The sequence below is a fragment of the Etheostoma spectabile genome, chromosome 8 (genome assembly GCF_008692095.1).
Source record: "Etheostoma spectabile isolate EspeVRDwgs_2016 chromosome 8, UIUC_Espe_1.0, whole genome shotgun sequence".
Lineage (NCBI taxonomy): Eukaryota > Metazoa > Chordata > Actinopteri > Perciformes > Percidae > Etheostoma > Etheostoma spectabile.
Genome location: NC_045740.1, coordinates 4,520,173 through 4,540,899, shown reverse-complemented (window position 1 = coordinate 4,540,899; position 20,727 = coordinate 4,520,173). Strand labels below are relative to the sequence as shown.

Here is a 20,727-nt window from a genome sequence, read left to right as displayed (position 1 = left end):
AAGAGGAAATGTTTGAAGAAAAAAATAACAGAAGTTAGTAACGGAAATAGAAAGAAGCAGAAAGTCTGAGTTTCTGCATGTGGATGTTTGTACCAGTAATAAACAGTTATGTCTCAGAGACAGACAACAAGTAACAAGGGATAAATGGTACCAGACTGAAAAAGTTTGCTGTCTGCTTATAAGCACTTCCTTCACTTCTCTGTAGCTCTGTACAGCTTTCCTCAGGCAGCTATAATCCCCAGACAAGGAGGCTGAAGTTGTCCCACAGTCTCCTCAACACACACAATACCAGCCACACACACACACACACACACACACACACACAGGACAGGAGAGAGTTGCCTGACAAGGTGTTGATAATGAGCTGTCTGGCTTCAATCTGCCCATGTGTCACTCAAGTGTGGCAGGAGCCTGGTTGCAGACTGCCACAGAAGGAATGCAGATACCAGATTAAACCATGGTCAAAGACTAAAATAATCCTCACTGTTTGTTTCAAACTGCTTGCGGAACCAAATTGGCAAGGATGGAAAGCTATTGCGAAAGTATACTGTTATCCAGATTTAGTTGACTTTAAACAGTCGTTTGTGTGGAAACCGGTTGCCTAAAACCGTCTTTGTTTTTACACAAAGTGAAACTTAACAGGTCAAGTTGTATCAGTTGTGTAATCACAGAAGGCTTGCATCATGTGACTGCGTTGTAAGTTTTGTTGTCACATTACAGAAACTACACACCATAGCTTTAAACATGCAAAGAAACATAACCAATATAAAACGTTAGGGTACTTACAAATACTAAAATAATAATTTGTTCATATATAAATATTGTTTTTTTTTTTAAATGAATATATTGAAATTTTCAAAACAAGGTATTTGTTCCATAAAACAATAAAATGATCACACATGTAACACTGCAGTACCCCAATGCATTATACAGTGCAAAATATATCATAAGTTAAAGTGTTGATAATCTCTATGTTTTGTACAAGCTACTATGTATTTTCACTGCCCAGCACCAACAATCAATGTAGATTAAGATGAACACCAAATCAACCATACAAAACTAAAACCCAGATAACAGAAATGCACACTCAAAACATTAACAGAACATTATTAAAACACAATTTAACTAGGACAGAAACCGTTCCGAACACATTGTTTTCCCATGAGCCTTTGCATCCCTTCAGCGCAGAACAGTTAAATTGACCCCACCTCCCATACAGAAATTTAACATCCTTAGTTATCTGTGCCTAATATGATCTGTGCACTGCATTCTGTTAATTACAAACAACTAATCTGATTTTGTAATTAATATGTTTTCAACAAAACAGAAAAGAATATTACGTGACCATTTAGTGAAGTTTAATTACAACTAAATCTGTGTTTACAGAGTACTCTAAGGTGTTCGTTGAATGCTGTTGGAAGCTACACTTTGTGACAATCCCCACCACGCTATAGCTTCCTTTTGTAGTATTTTCAAGTGCCAATGTCTGATTGCCCTGTAGTAAGGGTGTGTTAGAGATGAGTTGTTTGTTCTATAACAGAGTAAGAGAGTGAGAGAGTGTGAAGTCATACGCAGGGAATCTCTCCACTCATACTGTGGTCTTTGTTGTCCAGATTCAAAAAGTCACCCACCGCTACGTACAGTATAGACCTCGGGAATGTGAGCCTGCAATTATCATGTAACACAAATGGACACACACAGATGCAAATGCATGATGATGCAATGCTGTGGTTTTGCATTCAACATCCTCTATTCATGTACTCTTGAGTGGAATTGATGGTTTCAAGGGAGTGTTTGAAAACGATTTGCCCAAAAATGTGCATCATGAATATGATTATGTGTGGAATGCATGTGTCTGAGCCCTGGCTCCAGAAACTATTAGAGTAATTGCCGTAATAATTTGTTCAAACATTCATAGTCCCCATAGGATAAATCCTGCTAATGTTGGTGATCCTCTGATATTTTGACCACCAAATTGACAATTTGGGTTTTTAGAAATATCTCTACAACTGTGGATGGAATGCAGTGAAATAAGGGGCAGATATCAACGGTGCCCAAAATGAAGAACTTTGGCAGCCCCTTAACTTTTCATCTGGCACCATCATCAGGTCACACTTTAAATGTGTCCAATACTCTACCAGCTGGGTAGAGCTGGCAACTGTCCCAGGGTCCCAAATGCCCCATATGTAATTTATTTGTATTTACATGGTGTATGGTCCTAAATGAAATTGTGAGCAAACCAAGGAGAGAGAGTACTTCACTGAGTCTCGAGGGAAATATAACGTTGTCTGCAGTTTGCTTTTAAAAGGATTTTGGAGGTTATGGATTACATGCAGAGAGCAGAAGAAACAGGTGGTAAAGAGGGATCCGAAAGCTCATTTTTGTATTGTGTCCCATGAAAGGTTAATCCAGAGTAGAATACAGGTTTAAAGGTTTAAAGAAACACAGACACATGCAGACCAATAGCACACATCACATATGGCATGCAGACTTTAAATAGAATAGAATTCAAATGAAAACATTGTTCCTCCAAATCAAATGTTCAACACAGCAAAAGTACCGAATGTTGTTAAATCTCTTAAATCAGTTCTAATGATTCAATGATTCTAATGTGCAAATGCTTGTGTAGTGGCAGTGGTCAAATATCACAAGGTCGTCTAACATCATTTGCTTTTGGATGCACCCAAGGGATCAACAGGCCGTATAATTACTCTCTAGCAACAGTGAATCATTGTCACTGTCAGCTGGACATGTAATGGATGCTCAAAACTATAAAAGACTGTGATTCACCCCACAATCCTTTTTACTCCAATGGGCTGGCAGCATTTAACTCCAAGCATCACTGTGGCACTCTGTCGTTGCCTAGCAACTAAAGGAAATCGGAGGTGCCTTTGAATTAGGGCATTTTAAGAGGTGATTTATATGAAGACCTTAATGATAAATGTTGCAACATAGCTGGAAGTTTTCACAGGCTGTTTCCGTGTAGTCGTCATTGGAGCTTTTAATTCTGGTCACAGACGCTGCAGCATCACAGCTACAGATCTTGTACCTGCTGAGGTATGAGACTGTGGCTTTTTGCAAGATGCAGGGTGCATTTTTATGTTATAGTGCAAATGCAGAGAAAAAGAAAATGGCCTGTTTTCATGAAACCATAGCCAGGAAATGGGAAGGACCCAGTGCTGCAAAGGGGTCCAAATCAGTGTGGAGGTTACTAGAGAGGTCAGAACTTTCCCAGAATATGAACTCATGCACTCACAGTGACTGAAACACACAAACAGCACAAATGTTATTTGTTAACACACACATGCAATTAAAATTCACTAAATTTAAACCAGCCTAGCTTAAAGCTAATTCTATCCACACATTCCCCTCTCTCTTCCTTGTCTTCCGAGGAGTGAAACAAAATGTGTCCCTCTCACTTCCCCTCAGTAGAAGAGAGTAGAAGTGAAGCTGCGGCTGTCCTTTTAGTGGCCTCCTCCATACAGGTCACATCCCCTACAGTCACCATGCCAACCTGTGTGAGGAAGAGGCTTAGCTGAAAAGCCCAGAGAGACTTGATGAGGTCCTGGGATAATTAGCAGCTCATTATGGAGCCCAGTGAATAGGCCGATAAGCACCGGGAGCAGCAAGAGAGAGCGCAGTGAAAAACACACAGGACCAAAGCACACATCAAAGGGAAGCGCTCACTTTTCAGATCACATAATACAGAGGAGAGAGAGATTGGGAAAGAAAACATTGCTCTCCATTCCCACCTACAAATATAGCTCATAATCCCTGTTTTTAAGACTGTGTGTGTGTGTGTGTGTGTGTGCGTGTGTGTGTGTGTGTGTGTGTGTGTGTGTGTGTGTGTGTGTGTGTGTGTGTGTGTGTGTGTGTGTGTGTGTGTGTGTGTGTGTGTGAGTGTGTGTGTGTGTGTGTGTGTGGCTGTGTGTGTGTGGCTGTGTCCACGTGTGTGTTAGTCAGGATCTCCTCACCACACCAGTATTTCTTCGCCCCCAGCGGCCCTTAGTTGCTCAACAAATGCACGAAACACAGCCCGTCCACCTACGCACACACACACACACACACACACACACACTGTGTGAGTGCAGCAGATCCCCAGTTAAGCTATCTGTCTATCATCCCCATTCCTGTTCCTGTATGTCACCGTGTGTCTATTCCTCTTTTAAGGCATGCAGGCACTAGTCACGCAGAATAAACCATGCAGAGGGCTGTGCCAGGTGACCCATTTTGCAGTGCCACTGAGTTTACCCACATACAGGCTTCATTTTGTCTGGATATGTGTGTTTGTGTGTGTCTCTATTGCTCCCTGGCAGTGATATGCAGCAGTACTTTTGATGTATTGTCGAATACGGTGTGCGTGACATGTTATCTGTTGTTTGACGGTGATATTTCACATGGTGTGTCATTATTTATATTGTTGGAGTTGTACTGTTACATGTTGTGCCAGGTTGACTGAAGGATAATTAAAGTGACTGTAATTAAATTAATCCATCTCTCTCTGACTATCTGCATCCAGGGTACCAAAATCCAACCTGATGGGAATCGCACCAGTCACAGTTTCAGTTTACAGAAAGCGTACCTGTTCACAGCATGGAGTACAATATAACCTTGATTAAGTGTTCGTGGAAATATACAGAAATATGCTGTAATGGAGCCCTGCACTGTACAACATTGTAGAGATCTGTAGAGAAACTGTAGTTTCAATGTTAATTTGTTCCAGCAACAGAGGGCGCTACTCTTCCACACAGCTTGTGAAATTGTGCCACAGAAAAGTGTTGTCTCTATGGAGTATTTAGGTTGTCTCTGTCTTCTGCGTCTTACTATTGGCTTTGACAGAATGTGGATGCATGCAATCTGGTTGGTCCCATGAAGGCTGTTTAAGATGCTGCAGCCTTCCCCTGTTTGTCTGGTCTCCGTTGTGTCCACAGTGCAGCACCTACACCCTCTAGTGGTGGTGAAGGATAGATTATTTAGTAGTAAGAGAACAGCAAATGTCTGCATGAGTATATGGATGCAGCCTGGAGACCTCCCGTCTCATGCCTTGCCATCTCACCCGGGTGGTGCCATCCCAGAGTTTCGACTTTTCAAAGGTGTCATGACCTCAAATATCATGCCCTCCTGTCTCATGCCTGGACATGTCCAACAGTAAATTTAGATTTTTAGAATACAAAATCGCAAATTATTTCCTAAATTAAGTCACTGTTAAGTAAGTGATCATGATGCAATTAATTGAACGAGTTTTCATGCTGTATTTATGGATATGAAATTTGACAACAAAAAATAGGATTCATATAAAGTATTGATTAACCTCCTTTCTGAAATCATAAAACATTTAAAGTTTAACGCTGAAATTTGTTAAAGCGACAGCTATATCATGTGAGGGTTTAATTTCAAGGTCCGAAAGGAGAATCATTGCCTCTTAAAGTGTAATATTGTTATTGTTACCAACAAAATAAGTATTAATCAATCTGTGCTCATATTGTGGAGTACGTGGAGCAATTTGCTCTTGAAATATAAAACAAATACAAAAAAAACAACAGGATTTCTAGTCCCTCCCTGTTTAGTCAGCCAGACAATTTGAGCTAAAGCTTTGTAGAGACCTTGGGATTTATCAAACTGAATAAATCCCGCCCGCGCATAAACACAAAACTGCTTTGCTAGCTCCATCATGTTGTTACTAAGACATCTGCTGAAAAAATAATTGTATTCATTAGCATGATTTCCCCACTGTTTAGTTCAAAAACATCCAAAACACCAAAGTGCTCTGGGAAAACACTAGCCGGGATGGCATGAGACAGGAGACATGAGACGGAAAGTCTCCAGGCTGCAGCCATACTCAACTCAATATTTGTGCCATTCATATGTAATAGAATTAGAAACTGTATGCAAATTAAGCTTTGTCTAAGGGTTTGTTATTATGGTACAAATGTCCATATGGAACTTAAGAAATCTGTCGTTTTATAAATGAAGAAGGTCCTTAATATAGTCTGTGAAAGTAGACCTTTTCTGGAAGTTTCTACCTTTTGTCTGTTTCTTTTTTTACACCAATGGCACTTGGTGACTTAATCTCGGATTTCTGACTGACTCATGCTGACTACTACTGACTACTGAGATTTCACAATACTGGAACGTGTGAGGAAAAAATGTCAAATTACCCAACAAGTCCATTCTAAACATCAGCCACAAGTTAATTAAAAAGCCTTGTTTAATTTAACAGAAAGTGTCAGACGAAGGCACGTAATGCATGAAAACACAACTGATTGATCACGTAGTGCACCACAGATGAATGAGAATGTAAACCAGATGTGTAGTTGTGCAGGTAAAATTTTCTCAAATATGTCACAACAAAACAAATATGATACAGTCAGTAGAGAAACAGAAAGACGACAACAAACATTAAAACAAACATGTTATTATGGCAGACAAACGTCCATAGCTTCTTGTGAGATCATCAAAGGCAATGTTTGTAAGACAAAAATGATATAACACATTAATCAGTCAAAAGACTTGGCTCATAGATAATCACTTAGAGCCAGTAACATGCTTCTCTGTCATCATTAGAGTACGGAAGGCGGTTTGTTACTTCTTTAATAAAGGGAATTGCATCTTTTCTTGGAAAAAATGTTTCACAGTATAACCCATCGCCTCTTAGTCACATTATTAGTAAAAAACAAACATCATACGTAAGTGCCGTGCTTTGATTTTGTGTTGTTTGGGTGTGTGCGCATGTGTATCTGGCGTGTTGATATTACCGCGCTACCAGCACTGTAATGCAGTGGGATTGATTTTGGGCCCTTGAAAGAGGAAACAGCTGGTCTTATCAGAGCCCACCAGTGTCTTCAGTGGTTTTGGATCTCTCACGCCAACATAGATGACATTTACTCAACCCTCTCCCCAACAGCACCAGCACCCTGTCACTGTAAAACATTGACGTTAAATGTTCACTCCTAAAAGAGACATTTAAAAAACAGTGTTCGTAGAAATCAAATATTGCACTTCAAACATCAGCAACAGTAAACAGAAAACCTTTAAGAGATGACTATCCACAGAGGGCAGACAAGGCAATAACGCATAAAGAAAAAACACATAAAAAGAAACAGGATGTCTATTGCCTCTGTGTTTTAGTCTGCAGATTCTTCATTTAAAGTAATAGTTGCAACATTTTAAGAAAATATGCTTAGTATTCTTTTTGCAGTGAGTTAGTTTAAAAGATGGATACCACTCTCATGTCTGTATGCTAAATATAAAGCTACACCCAGTAGCCAGTTAGGTTAGTTTAGCATAAAGACTCAAAACGGGGGGGGGGACAGCTAGCTTGCATCCAACTACAAGTACCTCTGAACCACCAAAAACAAAACCAACCAAAATCCAAAGTGTAAAAACAGTACCTTGAGGGTTATGTGCCTGACTTTTTTTTGTCATTTTTACACTTTGTTTTTTGTGAAGATTAAACAAACATGTTTAGATGACTGAGCTTAGTAAAGGTGCAGAAAGGAGGATTTTGTTACTTTTGGACAGAACCACGCCAGCTGTTTTCAGTGTTATTGCTAAGCTTAGCTAACTGGCTGCTGACAGTTGTTTCATATTTACTGTACAAATATGAATAGCATTGATCTTTTCATAACTTTTGTAGAAAACAAATGAGTGTATATCCCAAAATGTCCTCTTAGGGTGACGTTAGCATTTCACAACTGTGGCCAACAAGATATTAAGCTTGAGGTTTTGTTTGTGTGTGTGCATGATTTTTTAACTGTTTGACAGAGGTTAACGTCGAGCTGAGGCAAAAGGAGACAGAATAATCAAGAGTGAGTCTCATGAGCACTTCCTTCCACCCTTCTTGATCCTTGAATTGACTATTTATGTCTTGTGATGATTTCATAGCAATCCCTAGACAAGTAACAAAATGTACTGTTATATAAATATTATTTTAAAGGTTAAATGAAAATTGTTAGCAACACACATTCAAGTTCTAGACAAGGAAAAAAATCACAAAAATTTCATTTCAGTTTGACTCTGAAAAACCATGACCTCTGTAAATGCATGGCAATCTTGTGTGTGTGACGATTGTACAACCAATCCTTAGATAGTCCTATCCTGACAGCAGACAGTGTCCATGTTTCTGCAGTGTTAGTTTCACTATCAGCCAGGTACCAGTAACCTGTCTATGGCATACTGTAAACGGTCCCAGTTCTTCCAGAATATGGTCAAAAAACAAACTCCCAGGAAGGTAGCTATCACTTGGTGCCGGCTCCTCATCAGTGGAGCAGCAAACTTGGCAGCAGTGGAGACACACACCAGGATGACGGTGATGATGGCCAGCATGATGTTGATGCTCTTTCCCAGGAGGACCCGGGCATCACGGCTCTCAAGCTGGACAGTCTGCTGCTGCTGCTGCTGGAGCTCCAGCTTGGACACTCGCGTCTGACACGACTCCAGAGCCTCCTATGAAAGATGGAGGGAGACTTTGAGGGCCTGAATGTTTTGCAAATGGCTAAAGGGCATTTTGCTGACCTTCTAATCCTTAATTAATCAAAATCCCCTTAAAGACTCATCAACAGAGGGACAAGAGGACAGAGAGGATGAATGTCAAATACAAAACAGAGTGACGTCTGACGAAGACAACTAATACATTCACCTCTACATGGATGGCCTCATTGCTATGACTGATGACAATAGCCTTATCAACGGATGTTAGACAAGCTGTAGCGCTTCATGTGTTGAGATTTTACTTTAATCTAAAATAATACATAACACATACATATCTGACCTGCCTGCTGATACCCAACCCTAATGACACACATGGTCCATGTGTGTCCATTTCCGTCAAGCACCACGACATAATAGATTCACTATGGCGTACCTGTATGTCGCTGGCCCTTTCATGAGCCTGGTAGGCTACCCTCTCCTCGATGCTGGCCAGTTCCTGCTTTAGATCAGTCATCTCATGTTGGTGAAGTTCTGTCAAGTCGTTTAGTTGATATTCCAAACGCTCGTACCTGGTAGAAGACGCAGAAATTACCATTTATAGGCAGATAAGAATGTGCAGTATACCCCTGTCCTGCCGATGTTAACGTGATGAATCTACCATTAAGTAAATACTTGTTTTCAAATTCCATTAGTTGCTATGGTTGTTTACATTTTGTGTTTTTACTGTTCTTTACTGTTTTGAACCTGAGAATAGAGATAGCATTAGACATTAGGCCTGGTGCTAGTGCTACCTGGTGCTTGAAGGAAAATTAAATTTTAAGTAATATAAACATACCTGTATCTCTCTTCCTGCAGTGTTTGGCTGATGATGCCATACTCTCTCTTGAACTGAGCCTTTATTTCCTCCATATCCTCCTCCAGCTGGCTCTGGGCATCTTTGATCTCCCTCACCTCCTCCAGGCACAGAGCCAGTTTGCTCTGGCTGTCTCTCCTGGCCTGCTGGTCCTGGCCCTGCGCTTGCACCGCCAACACTCCTCCCCCCGCTGGCTGCCCGTTACTGTCTGCTGAAATGGAGGCGCTCCCCGAGGAGCTCTCATCATCACTGGGGTACTTGGGCTTGCCCACCATGGAGGTGCTGCTACTCAGCCCCTTTCCTGCACTGTCAGTGGGGAGCGGTGAGGAAGCATCCAGAGTGGTCTTGAGGTGGGCAATGTTGTCAGCACTGCCAAACTTGTTCCTAATAAGGTTGGCGAACTCTCGGGGCTTGCTGAAGAAAAAAGGAGGGGAGAGGGAAACACCTGGGCCGATGGTCTTGATCTTGTCCATGGTCGGGTGGCGGCCACTGCCAGTCATATCTCTCAGCAGCTCTCTGGGAGACTCCCTGGGTAAGGTAATGTGTTTGACAGTAGATGAGTGAAGGGATGGGATGTGGTGGCTTTCACTGTCTTTCATCTTTCTATGGTACTGCTCCAGCTTCTTTTGCATCTTGGCAATGTTTTGAGCGGACTTCTGGTTCTTCTTTTCAAACACTTGCTTGATGCGCCCTACTTGCAGCTTGTCCGCACTGTTCACCAGCTTCAGGTACTCGGCTACGTTCTCGTCCTGGGCCGTCTGCTCAATCTTCAGCTGCTCCGTGACTTTAAGTATCTTCTGCTGGAGGTTGTCCAAGCAAGAACGACTACGCTGGACCTCGCAGCCCACCGCAGGACCAGGACCTCCATCGCTCAGGTCCAGGTCCAGATTGTTCTCTGAGGAACCCCGACGCATTGACCCAAGGATGCTCAAGAAACTGCCGTCAGTACTCCGGTCCTATGAGGAGAAACAGAGATCAGATGCAGTATAAGATATGGAGAATTTTCAGGGATGATCTTTTACTATGGAAATGTGTCTAACTGGCAAAACAAGTCATTTGGAAAAGATAAACAACAACTTAATTTCCAAAACGTATGCATTACAAATGAAAACTGCATTCAGTTTTAAATTAGACCATATTTTCAAATTTTTACAATTATTGCTCTTGGTTATGATACAGTATTTCTTCTCACAGAATCACAATAATCTGGTGAGTAAAATGTTGGGAATGGTGACCAAAAAAAATAAATCTTTTTGGACGTTTCTGAATTTGCTCTTCATTTACAGTCATACTACATAGGGAGTCCGCTACTCCATTCAGCTTTCTTGCTATTGTCACAGTGGGACCATCTGGGTGTGTATGTAATGCTATTATTCGGCAAATATGTTGTTTTTTTAGAAGCCAGAATTTAATCCTGTTTGTTTACACAGATGACAAAATTCAAATAACAGCTATTAATGTGTGTGAAAGAAGTGGAGCATGCATATCTAATGTAGGTCAGTGATAATGCCACACAAGGCTCAGGAAATCCCTGTTCCAGACATTGTCGCTAGTTTTACAGTAAATCACCATGATACTGATAAAGGCTGAACATTACAGTCGGTTTCTGCCTGATGTGTTCATAGTTCACTGTCGAGCATAGACGCCTGCTGTAGACTTGGGGAAGTGAAACAGAATAAATATGGCTTAGGTTAGCAAATTTAACTATGGCAGGAAACTTAATACCTCACATAAAGAGGAAACTGAGGAAGGCTGTGAAGACAGAATTTATTTTTTCATTTTTAGAACAATAGTTCCACTTCAAGTGTAAATAATACTGCAATTAATCTTGCAAGTTGATGACAGTGCTACACCAGTGTAATGACAGGAGATGTAAGCTGATCAAGCCTAACACAAAAAAACAACAAGCACTATGGGCTGTACAAAGCTGCACTAATCCTAAACAAATGTAACACAGCTAGTGTTAAGCAAATAAACAGATCACAGCAAACTCAGGCAGACTTAGGGATGAATCCTGCTTAGCATTCCCACATCAGCATGTAATGGTTACATATTGCATAAATGCTAAATACCTTATAATTGACCTATGCACACCACACACACTGACACTCCTAGACTCAGTCCGGTGAAACAGGGTTTACCAATAATAAGGTGATTAAGTATGACTCGACGTACACACCGAATACCAGATAATAATAAAACAAAAACACATTGTCACTCAGGAGGACTATTCCTCTTTCAAACCTGTTGAGGTTAAGTCATCCAATTACACATTCCCATTTACTTGCTGTTGCAATGAATTGTGTCCGTTACACTCAATCAACTAGTCAAACTTGTTTTTGTGAGGGTGAAACAGTAAGCAAGGATTTGTTGCATCATCTCCGACATCTCCATGTATTACTAAAATGTGGTTTCACTGTAATGTGCAACACAGAAACTGCAAAAATAGGGTCTCAGCTGTACTTTGGAGCCAAAGTTAGCATGATAAACTCTAAACTAAGATGGTGAACATGGTAAATAATATACCTTCTAAACATCAACATGTTATATCCAGCACCGCTAGCATGGCTGTACACTCTAGTCTTGAATTTACATGTATATAAAAGTAAAATGTAGTTTTGAAATTATGGTGCCTACAATTATACTGTACATACATATCACATACTTATTTATATATATTGTGTAACCAGAGAATGCCATGCTTCTTTCTACAAGCATGCCTGGGGTATTTCAGCCTCTGTCCTCATCCCTCTCTTTCTCCCTCTCTGGCATCTGTCCTTCTTGAACACAGGACTCTTTGTCTGCGGAGAAAAAAGCACACTTTGTCATGTCCTACCTCTGCTCTGTCCAGGACTCTGATGAGCAAGCTACTGCATATGGATTGAATGGTCTGACGTATAGCCTGAGGAGCCCTGCGCCCAATCACGATCCTGCTCCTTCCATAGTATGCAATATCTCTTGACAAAACAATCAGGTTCACACAAAAGGTGTCCTTTTGTCAAACCTGTTTGTCATACAGGAGCATAATATCCTCCCTTTTCAAGAGGAAGCGTAGCGCAGGCTTATGTGTGGGTTTCTCATATTACCCAGTCTTGCTTCGTTTTCAAACAACAAACACAAAGAGCTGCCTGTTCGACCAGACAGCTTAGACGGCATGCTATTTCTGCAGTACTGGAACTAAGCTAGCTCATCAGGCACTCTCCCACCACAGGCTTAACTTTGAAATGTTCAATATTCTCTTTTGTAGCATTAGTCGCCAAACACAGAACACAGTGATGTTTGTTTATTGCCTGCAATGGAAAACTTATCAATGCAACTTCCATATTTACACTCACACACCTGATAAAGTAAATGTCAAGCCAAACTTGTATGACACCGCTGGAATGAGGGGCATATGCTTGTTCTTATTGATTCAATTCAATTCAATTTTGTTTTATTTATATAGCGCCAAATCACAACAACCGTTTTCTCACTGTGCTTTTAATAAGAGAACAGGTCTAGACCGTACTCTGTGATGTTATTGACAGAAACCCAACATTTAAACAAGATGGCTTTTGGCACAATAAGACCTGATTCATAAGAGCAACGCAGATGACATGAATAACACAACCCATATGTTATACACACACTCAAACCCAAAAATGAGTATGCCATTAGACTATTTTTTGGTAAGGAATGTAATATGACCATGTCCACGTCCGTCACAACTACTGCTACTCAAGATTAATAACCACGCTGACTTACAGCTGAAGAAATCTGAGGGTCTCTCTGGATGAGTGGCTGTGCTAAATGAATTAGACTCATGCTGATGAAAATGTCCTACCAAATCTACTGAGGAGCTGCCCTACTTTTCACTCTGTTTTTCCCAAACACTTATGCAGGAGTTCTCCAGGGGTGGTTGAGGTAGGAGGGTGAAACAGGGCCAGGATTAAAGGGCCTTTGGGGATGGCAGGAGACAACGGGAGGGGCGAAAGCTCAGTAACAAAGGGAAATGCTGCTTGAAGAACACGGCAGATGGCAGAAGTCTGACAGTTAGAAGGCCAGTCATTGACTGAGAGGTCACAGCTTTAACACAGGGTAGAGTTTGATCAAATGGAGTTGAATTTATTGGAGCCAGGTGACCTGTATGGGTGTCCTTGAGCAACAGGATGAACTTCTACTTGCGATCACTGACTGAGATTTGTTGGGATTTCAAAGCTGGACTGTGTGAGCCCCATCTGTCTTATCATATGCTTAAAATCTGGTATATCACTATCAATATGAGAAAATGTTGTGAAATGAACAAGCCAGACTTACTCCCACTGCTGTTTGACTCACCAATTGATATTAGTGAGTCAGGAGAGCAGAAGAAGACAGACAGACAGACAGACAGAAAGTGGGAGACAAAAAAGAGAGAGAGAGCTACAGAAACCAAAACCTATAACAGGAACAAAATATAGAACAAAAGGGGGACGCTCCCAAACACAGCACAGCAGCGCACATCATTCCAATCATCTTCATCAACAGGAGCTACAGGAGGCCCAGTGTGCCCTCAGGGTGCCTCCCTTACACCTCAACTCTGTGTGAGCCCCCTGTCCCCCACGCTGCCCTACATAGCACACAGCGTCTGTCCAAAAACCATGGCCCAATTATTATGCCCTGACCTCGCTAGACAGCATAACATAAAGTTCCAACTGCATTAGCCTCAATCTTAACCCAACAAGGGAGAGCTTTGTGTTGTTCTGCTTGAGAAATCTGTCCAAATCTTCTAGCCACATTTTGGGGGCAAAGTCGAGGGAGTCGATAAAAACAGATGCTACTTATCTTGCACTGCAGTGTGCTCTTTCTTAGATCAATGCTTTAGTTAGTGATTACATTTTTTATGAAAAAAAGACTGTCTGCTCATCTGCCCACTGCAGCACTAGAAGAAACAGTCAAAGCAGCAATTCAGCATGGCTGAACTGGAGTGAGGTGAAAGCACAAAAGTTATTCAAAACTGGGTGGGTATGTAGTGTAGTGGGTAAATTGAGCAGTATTATTGAAATAAATATTGTTTCAGATAATTAGGACATACAGAAACTCAGCCTGTTTCTTGTTAAACTCGATGTACCTCCTTGTTGGGGGGGTCATTAATAAAACCACAGACCTTTTATGCAAACAGGACCTGGTGAAACCATCAGTCGACAGTGTAGTTTCGGGTCATGCAGGCACATAGACACTACTACAAGCACAGGCGTTTGCAGTGATCTGAGGAACTTTGAGTCAAAATGATGAGGCTGTGGGGGTGCATTGGGTGGCACTTTTTTAGCCTTCCCTCTGTCGATGCCTCTCTGCACCCCAAATACATGCACACACACACAGGGCGATTGAGCTGGCACACTCATTGAGGTGGAACAAAACCGTCCCTTCAGCAGAGAACAGAACCACAGAGGGGAAGAAGCTTGCGGTGCTTATTGGTATTCCCTCCAGCTGATCCTCATGGATACAGACACTCTCCCACTCAGAGCTCACACAGGGAAACGGGAAGAAAACCACAGTGGGAGAGAGTGAGAGCGACAGGGAGCAAATCTTTGATTGTATAAATACTGACCCAACATCTCCTCCCCTCATCTGCATCCCACAGCTGCCTATGCGGCCACACTTTGATCAGACAATCTTTGTTTAGAGAAACAGTATGCCTCATTAGAATAACAGAAGAAATAAAACTATAGCCACAGAGTTAGAAGTCTAGAGTTTCCTGAATGACTAAACTCCCAGAGGTCAGTGGAGAGAATTGCTTAAGACGTATTCGCCATTATCTCATGAACAAGCTGATTCAAGACTAAGGCTGAATCCCATTTCTCTAACTTACCCCTTGCCTTTCCCCTTACCCCTAGCCCTTGGCCCTCGAAACCGAGTGGTAAGGGCTAGGGGTGAAAACATACCCTTATGAAATGGGACACCACTTGGTTACATCACCATACAGTATTGGCCACAAACTTTCAAGATGCCGTCTGCAAGTGACTGTTAATTGTGTGGGTTTTGACAACAGTGTCATATGAATTTATATATTTTATAGTTATTTTGTGTTCACTTTGGCGATGGTGGTGGTGCAGATGTTATCTGTGTAGTACTTAAGTCTGTTTGCAATAACCATGTGTATACACACTGCAAGGTCTGTTGTGTATCTGTTTCAGTTATCACCGTTTTGAATGTCATTGATGTTCAGAAAAACTTTCTTTGTTAACAAAAATCTGTCTTTATTGCTCAATAAATTAATCGTAACAGGCAAAAAAAATTACATAAAATATACTATATTACAGCAACATTATCAACTATTAGAACCATAACTTACATGTCACACACATATTAAAAAGGCTCTCAAATGTGTAAAACTCAAAAAAGACACACAAGACCACAAACAAACAAATAAACTAGAGAAAACTACCAAACTATTCTGATATTCCAGACCAGTCTGGTGCCTGTGTGCCAGTAACCCTTCCCTCACATTTCTTTCATCAGTATCCCGTATCATAACCAACAACAATGTACAAGTGCATGAACATGAATTAATTTCAAATGATTACAATAATACAGTACCAATACAATAATGAATGGCTACAACATGAACACAGGATTTAAGAATCTTCTGCTCGTTTTCAGCCCCAAAGTGGATCAGCTGCCGTGTGTCCTCCTGTGTCCCTGTGTGATAAAGAACGATTTATTTAAAGCACCTATCGATGTCTCCAAAGCAAGTAGTGTTTTGCAACGACATGTGTATCAAACAAAATTCTCTGCTAATGGTTAAAACTGTAGACATGCATGGAGTCCATTCTAGGCAGAGAAATGCGTGACTGTGGCAATGTAACGTTACCGTTAGCATCAGTGGTAGCGTTAGTGTAGCAAGATAGCGATTTTTAAAAATGTTTTAAATTAAGAACATGACTGCTAGTATATATGTACAGGACTGTATATAGCACAAAACAAGACTGTCGTAATTTTTAAATCAATTACTTAAGCCAAACATACTTACATTTATGGGTCTCTCTGGTCGATCTGGTCGCCATTGTTGCCGGCTGCGCAGTGTATTCTGGGTAACCCTTACTTTCAAGTAAGCTCACGGCTTGGCTTAAAACTACCCCTTAATCTTAGCCCTACCCCTCAATCAAAATAGTAGACCGATCTGGCAGCCATTGTTGCCTGTTACGCAATGTATGTGGATCCCCCTGGGTTTCAAGTAAGCTTGCGTCCTCCCTTGGTTTTAAGGGCTGTGCACCCCTTTGTCTCACCCCTAGCCCTCGATCAAAATGAGTATTGGAACAGCCCTTACTCTCGTGTGAACGCGCAAAACTAAGAGGAAGGGGTAAGGGGAAGGGGTAAGAAAGAGAAATGAGATTCAGCCTTATTAAATGCAAAAAAAAAACCATTGAGGTAACTGACCCCTCTTTTATGCTAGCTCATATTAGCAGTGCTTTTTAGTGCCAAGATTCAGCCTAAATCTCATTTACACATTAACACTCCCAGCATCTGCTTGCCGCCGTGGACTGGGAAAGTATTGAATGGAATTCAATTAAGATAAATTTTAAACTATATTCAATGCACTGATTCAAAGTGAGAGTGTGAATAGCAGGGTTGATGAAGAGTGAAGCAGCCATTAAAAACATAGACCTTAAAAAAAAAAAGGGGGACACACTGGAAAACGATTAATAACATACAGAACATAGCATAATAAATGTTTGCTAATTATACGGATGTGATGTCTAATGTGTTTGCCTTGTGTGGGGTGATATGTTAGAGAAACAATACAGGTAAAGCATAAGGTTAATGTGAGGACAGACATGTCACTGAGAAATGGCATGCACATCTCTACAGAGCCACTGCCCTGTGAGAGTAAAGACTCACACTTAAACTGAGATGTTGCATCATCTTTGGCCTCTAACCCGCTATATCTGCTGCACAATGGGTTTTTGAGGAGCAAAACTGGAATGTTATTTGCTGCCAACAGGAGGAAAAGAATAATTACACAGTAATAAACCGGCCAAACAGTTAGATAGTGCCATTATATTGTGTTGGCAGTTATACCCCAACCGTCTTGTTTACTTGCGAAGTTGGCTCAAATTATTTGTGTGTGAATCTTTCAAGCTCTATTCAAGGTGAAATTTTATTGATTTCATTCGTTTATGGGAAGATTTTAATCAAAGGTATCTGCAATTGCTCACATAGCAGCAGGGCTTTTAATAAAAAGCTAAACAGGCCGAAGAAAAGCTGCCAAGGCTGCCTTTCACATGCATGATCCCTTTGAAGACTACAGGTTACAAAAGTGGCAGGCCTGGAGGCTCTTACATATAGGAGAGACTAGGAAGAGAAAAAACCTGCTGCACAATACCTGACTGACTCTCTGATTGCACAAGACTCACACACGACAGAGCATTCTTTTCCTCTGTGTCACTGACTGAGAGCACCTGGCTTTATGACATACACAGGTTGAACTGTCACAACACATTAGGGGATTTTTTTGAGCATCATACATTAAAATGTTCACGTTTTTTTTCATTACATCACATTACATGTCATTTAGCTGACACTTTTATCCAAAATTGACTTACACTTGCTATTAATGTCAGAGGTTGCACGCCTCTGAAGCAACTTAACTTTGTCTTGCTCAAGGACATATTAATGAATTGAGCCCAGGTCTCCCATACAAAAGGTATATGTCATATCCACTGCACCACCACCATCCCATAGTAGTTAGTAAGTGTTCAAGGTGTTTTGGTGGGAGTTGTTTTTTATTTGAGTGAATGGTTTAAGAACAGGAGTTGTATGTTGTAAAATTAAATATTTAAAGCACAAAGGCAACTTTGTAATTTGGGCTACATAAAAAAAATTGACTAACTTGACTACATTTCTGTGTAAAGACATAAAAAGGTGCCGTCTGGCAGTAATCAGGACATTTCAATCCCCTCTTTGCTAAATGCTTTAAATAATGTTGACAAAACATCAGCACTCATTACAGATTTTGCATCGATTATTATACGTAGTGTGTTAAGTGTATGATAGCCTACTGTAAGAATCTGTGTGGTAAATAAAGATTCTCTATTCAATGTGATGAAATCAATTATAAATTTAAAAATAAAAGTGTTTAATGTGTCTGAATATTCTTCAACATGATACTGCAAATGTCAGGATTTACAAAATAGTTAACATGAGTCACCGTCACACATTAAATTAGGTGAGGTCATTTATTTTCTCTTCAAAAAACTAGGTCAAGCATTGAGTCATGGAGTGGTCACATAAGACAGACACCTGTTGGAGGGATGGAGTGAAAAACAACTGCTTACTTAAGACTTTGAGTTTCTCTTGTATTGGAAGTAAAGTGCTTTGTCCATCTTATTTGGTTGGAGAAGGACAAATGTTAAAAACACCTGCAAGGTAATGCAATACAACATTCCTATAAACAGCATAAACGAATCCGCATGTGGATGTTGATCCATCAAAATCACCAGTTTCATATAAAAAAAAAAAATATTTATTACAGGAGTGGGTTCCTGTACCTGTAAGTCTTGAGAACCGCTCGTACAAACAACTTCCCACTGGAGCATAGAGTGTATATAAAGAGGTCAGGAGTAATACACCTGCCATGACATAGTTGCTCTCATACAAGCCCCAGTACAACAGTACAGTAGACTGCTAGTTTACTGTGTAATTATACTGCAGAGGAAAACATTACTAAATGTAGCTGAAAGGGAAAGGTTACTAGTTACGTTGCATTTTCAGATTTTACTCACAAAATGTAACAATTAAAATAGGATGCATTTTTATTCATTAAACTATCCAGTATTAAATTTGAATTGAGTAGCTCTGATGAACGGTTCTAGAGATATAAGAAGGGCGCTATACAGAGCCCGAGCTTTATAATGTTATAGACCAAACTAGATCGAATAATTGATAAAAGTATCGACTGATTAAATATTGAAAATAATGTTAGTTTCAGTGTTCGTTTCGATGTAAGGCAAATATGTGGACATTATCGATCTATCCATGGAAATCCGGTCCAGGATTTCGTACTCGAAGTTTTCAGTGACAGATACTTGAAGACATCTTGTACCGCTAATACAACTCGATATTGTAAATGATCTTTTTCTACGTTATTTGCCTGGATGTATCACAGAGTTTAATGCTCTTTGTTAGGGGAACTATGTAGCTTTAAACGGTTTCACATGACGTGGAGATTAACAGACAACAATGTATCGCTGGTACAGTAAGGGACCTGCCGTTTATGACACAACAATGCTGCACTCGTCACACATGATACTCACCATCCGGCTGCTGAGGTATTTCTCCTCTTCAGATAAACTTCGCACAGACACGTTGGCACTGGGCATAATAATCCCGTGTTTGCGGTCAATTAGGAGCTGGTGGTTCTTCAATTCAAGACCGGGACTAGTTTACAACTCGCGCCTCATCTCGCAACCATGTTGAGCCCCGTTTCTCTCCCCTCTCTCTCCCACATACACTCTTGAGTTCGGCTGCCCTCGTCAACACACAAAGTGTGAACCCAAACTCCGCCTTTTTCTCTCTACATGGAGGCTGCGCGAGGAGGGGTTACTCTTTCAAAACACGTGTATACTCCCTGGTAGATAAGGATAAAAAAAAAAAAAACGCCTCAGTTTTTGAGGTAAAAAAGGTTGTGATCAAAAGCTATTTCCTAAATAAAAGCATCCCCTTAATGTGACCATAATGGCTTTCAAAGTGGTTTTACTTTATGTCGTCTTAAGATGAATGACACTTTAATTTCCAATTGAGAGTGTCACATTTTGGGGAGTGATCATAAATTGCAACAAAGCCAAATAGAAAAAGCATGTCACAATACTGTATAAAATGCAGGATTTCTTTTTTTTAAATCATGCCCTATTTAAATCAGGACGTTTTTACACGTTAATTTGTCCTAATGTTGTTTTAAATACCATGTGATGTGATTTTACTGCAACATAATTTCCCCATGGGGACAATAAACAGGAACGAACGAATTTGCAGACTGTAACTAATGAGTTGTGGTATGCCAACTCAAAAATAGTAGGCCTATTTCAAGGTAAAAAAAAAATAACTGTAAGTGGAAATACCAAAGAAAGGCACAAGTTGACCTATTTTAAAACTTGTACAGTTTCTGAGTATATGAACTTTCCACCACAGTCACTTACATCACCAATTTCAATTTTTATTTCATCTTTAGAATTATTATAGCGATATTTGAATGACTAAATTAAAGTTAACATAAGAGACAAGCAGTCATACCTAAATCCCCAGGAGGCCATAGGAACAGTCCAGCTGGCCCTTTCACACATTCTTTCAGCTTGGTCATTCTAAGCTTTTAGTGTGTGTTAATCCACCTAGCTGTGAACACAAAAGCCCATGTTGCACCACAAATCGGGTAACCTTTTTAGTTACACACAGTAAGTTTTTTTTTGTTTTTGGGGGGGGGGGGGGGG

General features: G+C 40.6%; 1 protein-coding gene and 1 long non-coding RNA gene across 4 annotated transcripts in view; one reads left to right on the top strand and one right to left on the bottom strand.

Annotated features, from left to right (window-relative positions):
* Positions 1–6,193: 6,193 nt before the first annotated feature.
* Positions 6,194–19,801, bottom strand: LOC116694744 (transmembrane and coiled-coil domain protein 3). Of its 3 annotated transcripts, XM_032524611.1 has the most exons (6): positions 19,558–19,789; positions 18,938–18,977; positions 11,949–12,084; positions 9,266–10,239; positions 8,864–8,999; positions 6,194–8,445 (listed from the first exon to the last, which is right to left on the bottom strand). In XM_032524611.1, the coding sequence occupies exons 4-6, from the start codon at positions 10,195–10,197 to the stop codon at positions 8,143–8,145; spliced, it is 1,371 nt and encodes a 456-aa protein (XP_032380502.1). In that variant the 5' UTR covers positions 10,198–10,239; positions 11,949–12,084; positions 18,938–18,977; positions 19,558–19,789; the 3' UTR covers positions 6,194–8,142. The 3 variants fall into 3 exon arrangements, with proteins under 3 accessions (XP_032380502.1, XP_032380500.1, XP_032380499.1); XM_032524609.1 differs by lacking the exon at positions 18,938–18,977 and having other exon boundaries at positions 19,558–19,801; XM_032524608.1 differs by lacking the exons at positions 11,949–12,084; positions 18,938–18,977 and having other exon boundaries at positions 19,558–19,798.
* The window catches only part of LOC116694745 (uncharacterized), a 19,480-nt gene continuing 17,341 nt past the window's right edge, over positions 18,589–20,727 (top strand). The window contains exon 1 of the long non-coding RNA XR_004333262.1: positions 18,589–18,600. This is a non-coding gene — a long non-coding RNA (uncharacterized LOC116694745). The remainder of the gene's footprint in view (positions 18,601–20,727) is intronic.

What these genes read in the sequence shown, in the direction of transcription:
- LOC116694744 (XM_032524608.1), bottom strand. Translation starts at nt 19,623, where the DNA reads ATGCCCAGTGCCAACGTGTCTGTGCGAAGTTTATCTGAAGAGGAGAAA. An exon ending in AATACCTCAGCAGCCGGATG is followed by an intron (nt 10,240 to 19,557) that starts GTGAGTATCATG and finishes TTCTCCTCATAG; the next exon opens with GACCGGAGTACTGACGGCAG. An exon ending in AAAGGGCCAGCGACATACAG is followed by an intron (nt 8,446 to 8,863) that starts GTACGCCATAGT and finishes CATCTTTCATAG; the next exon opens with GAGGCTCTGGAGTCGTGTCA.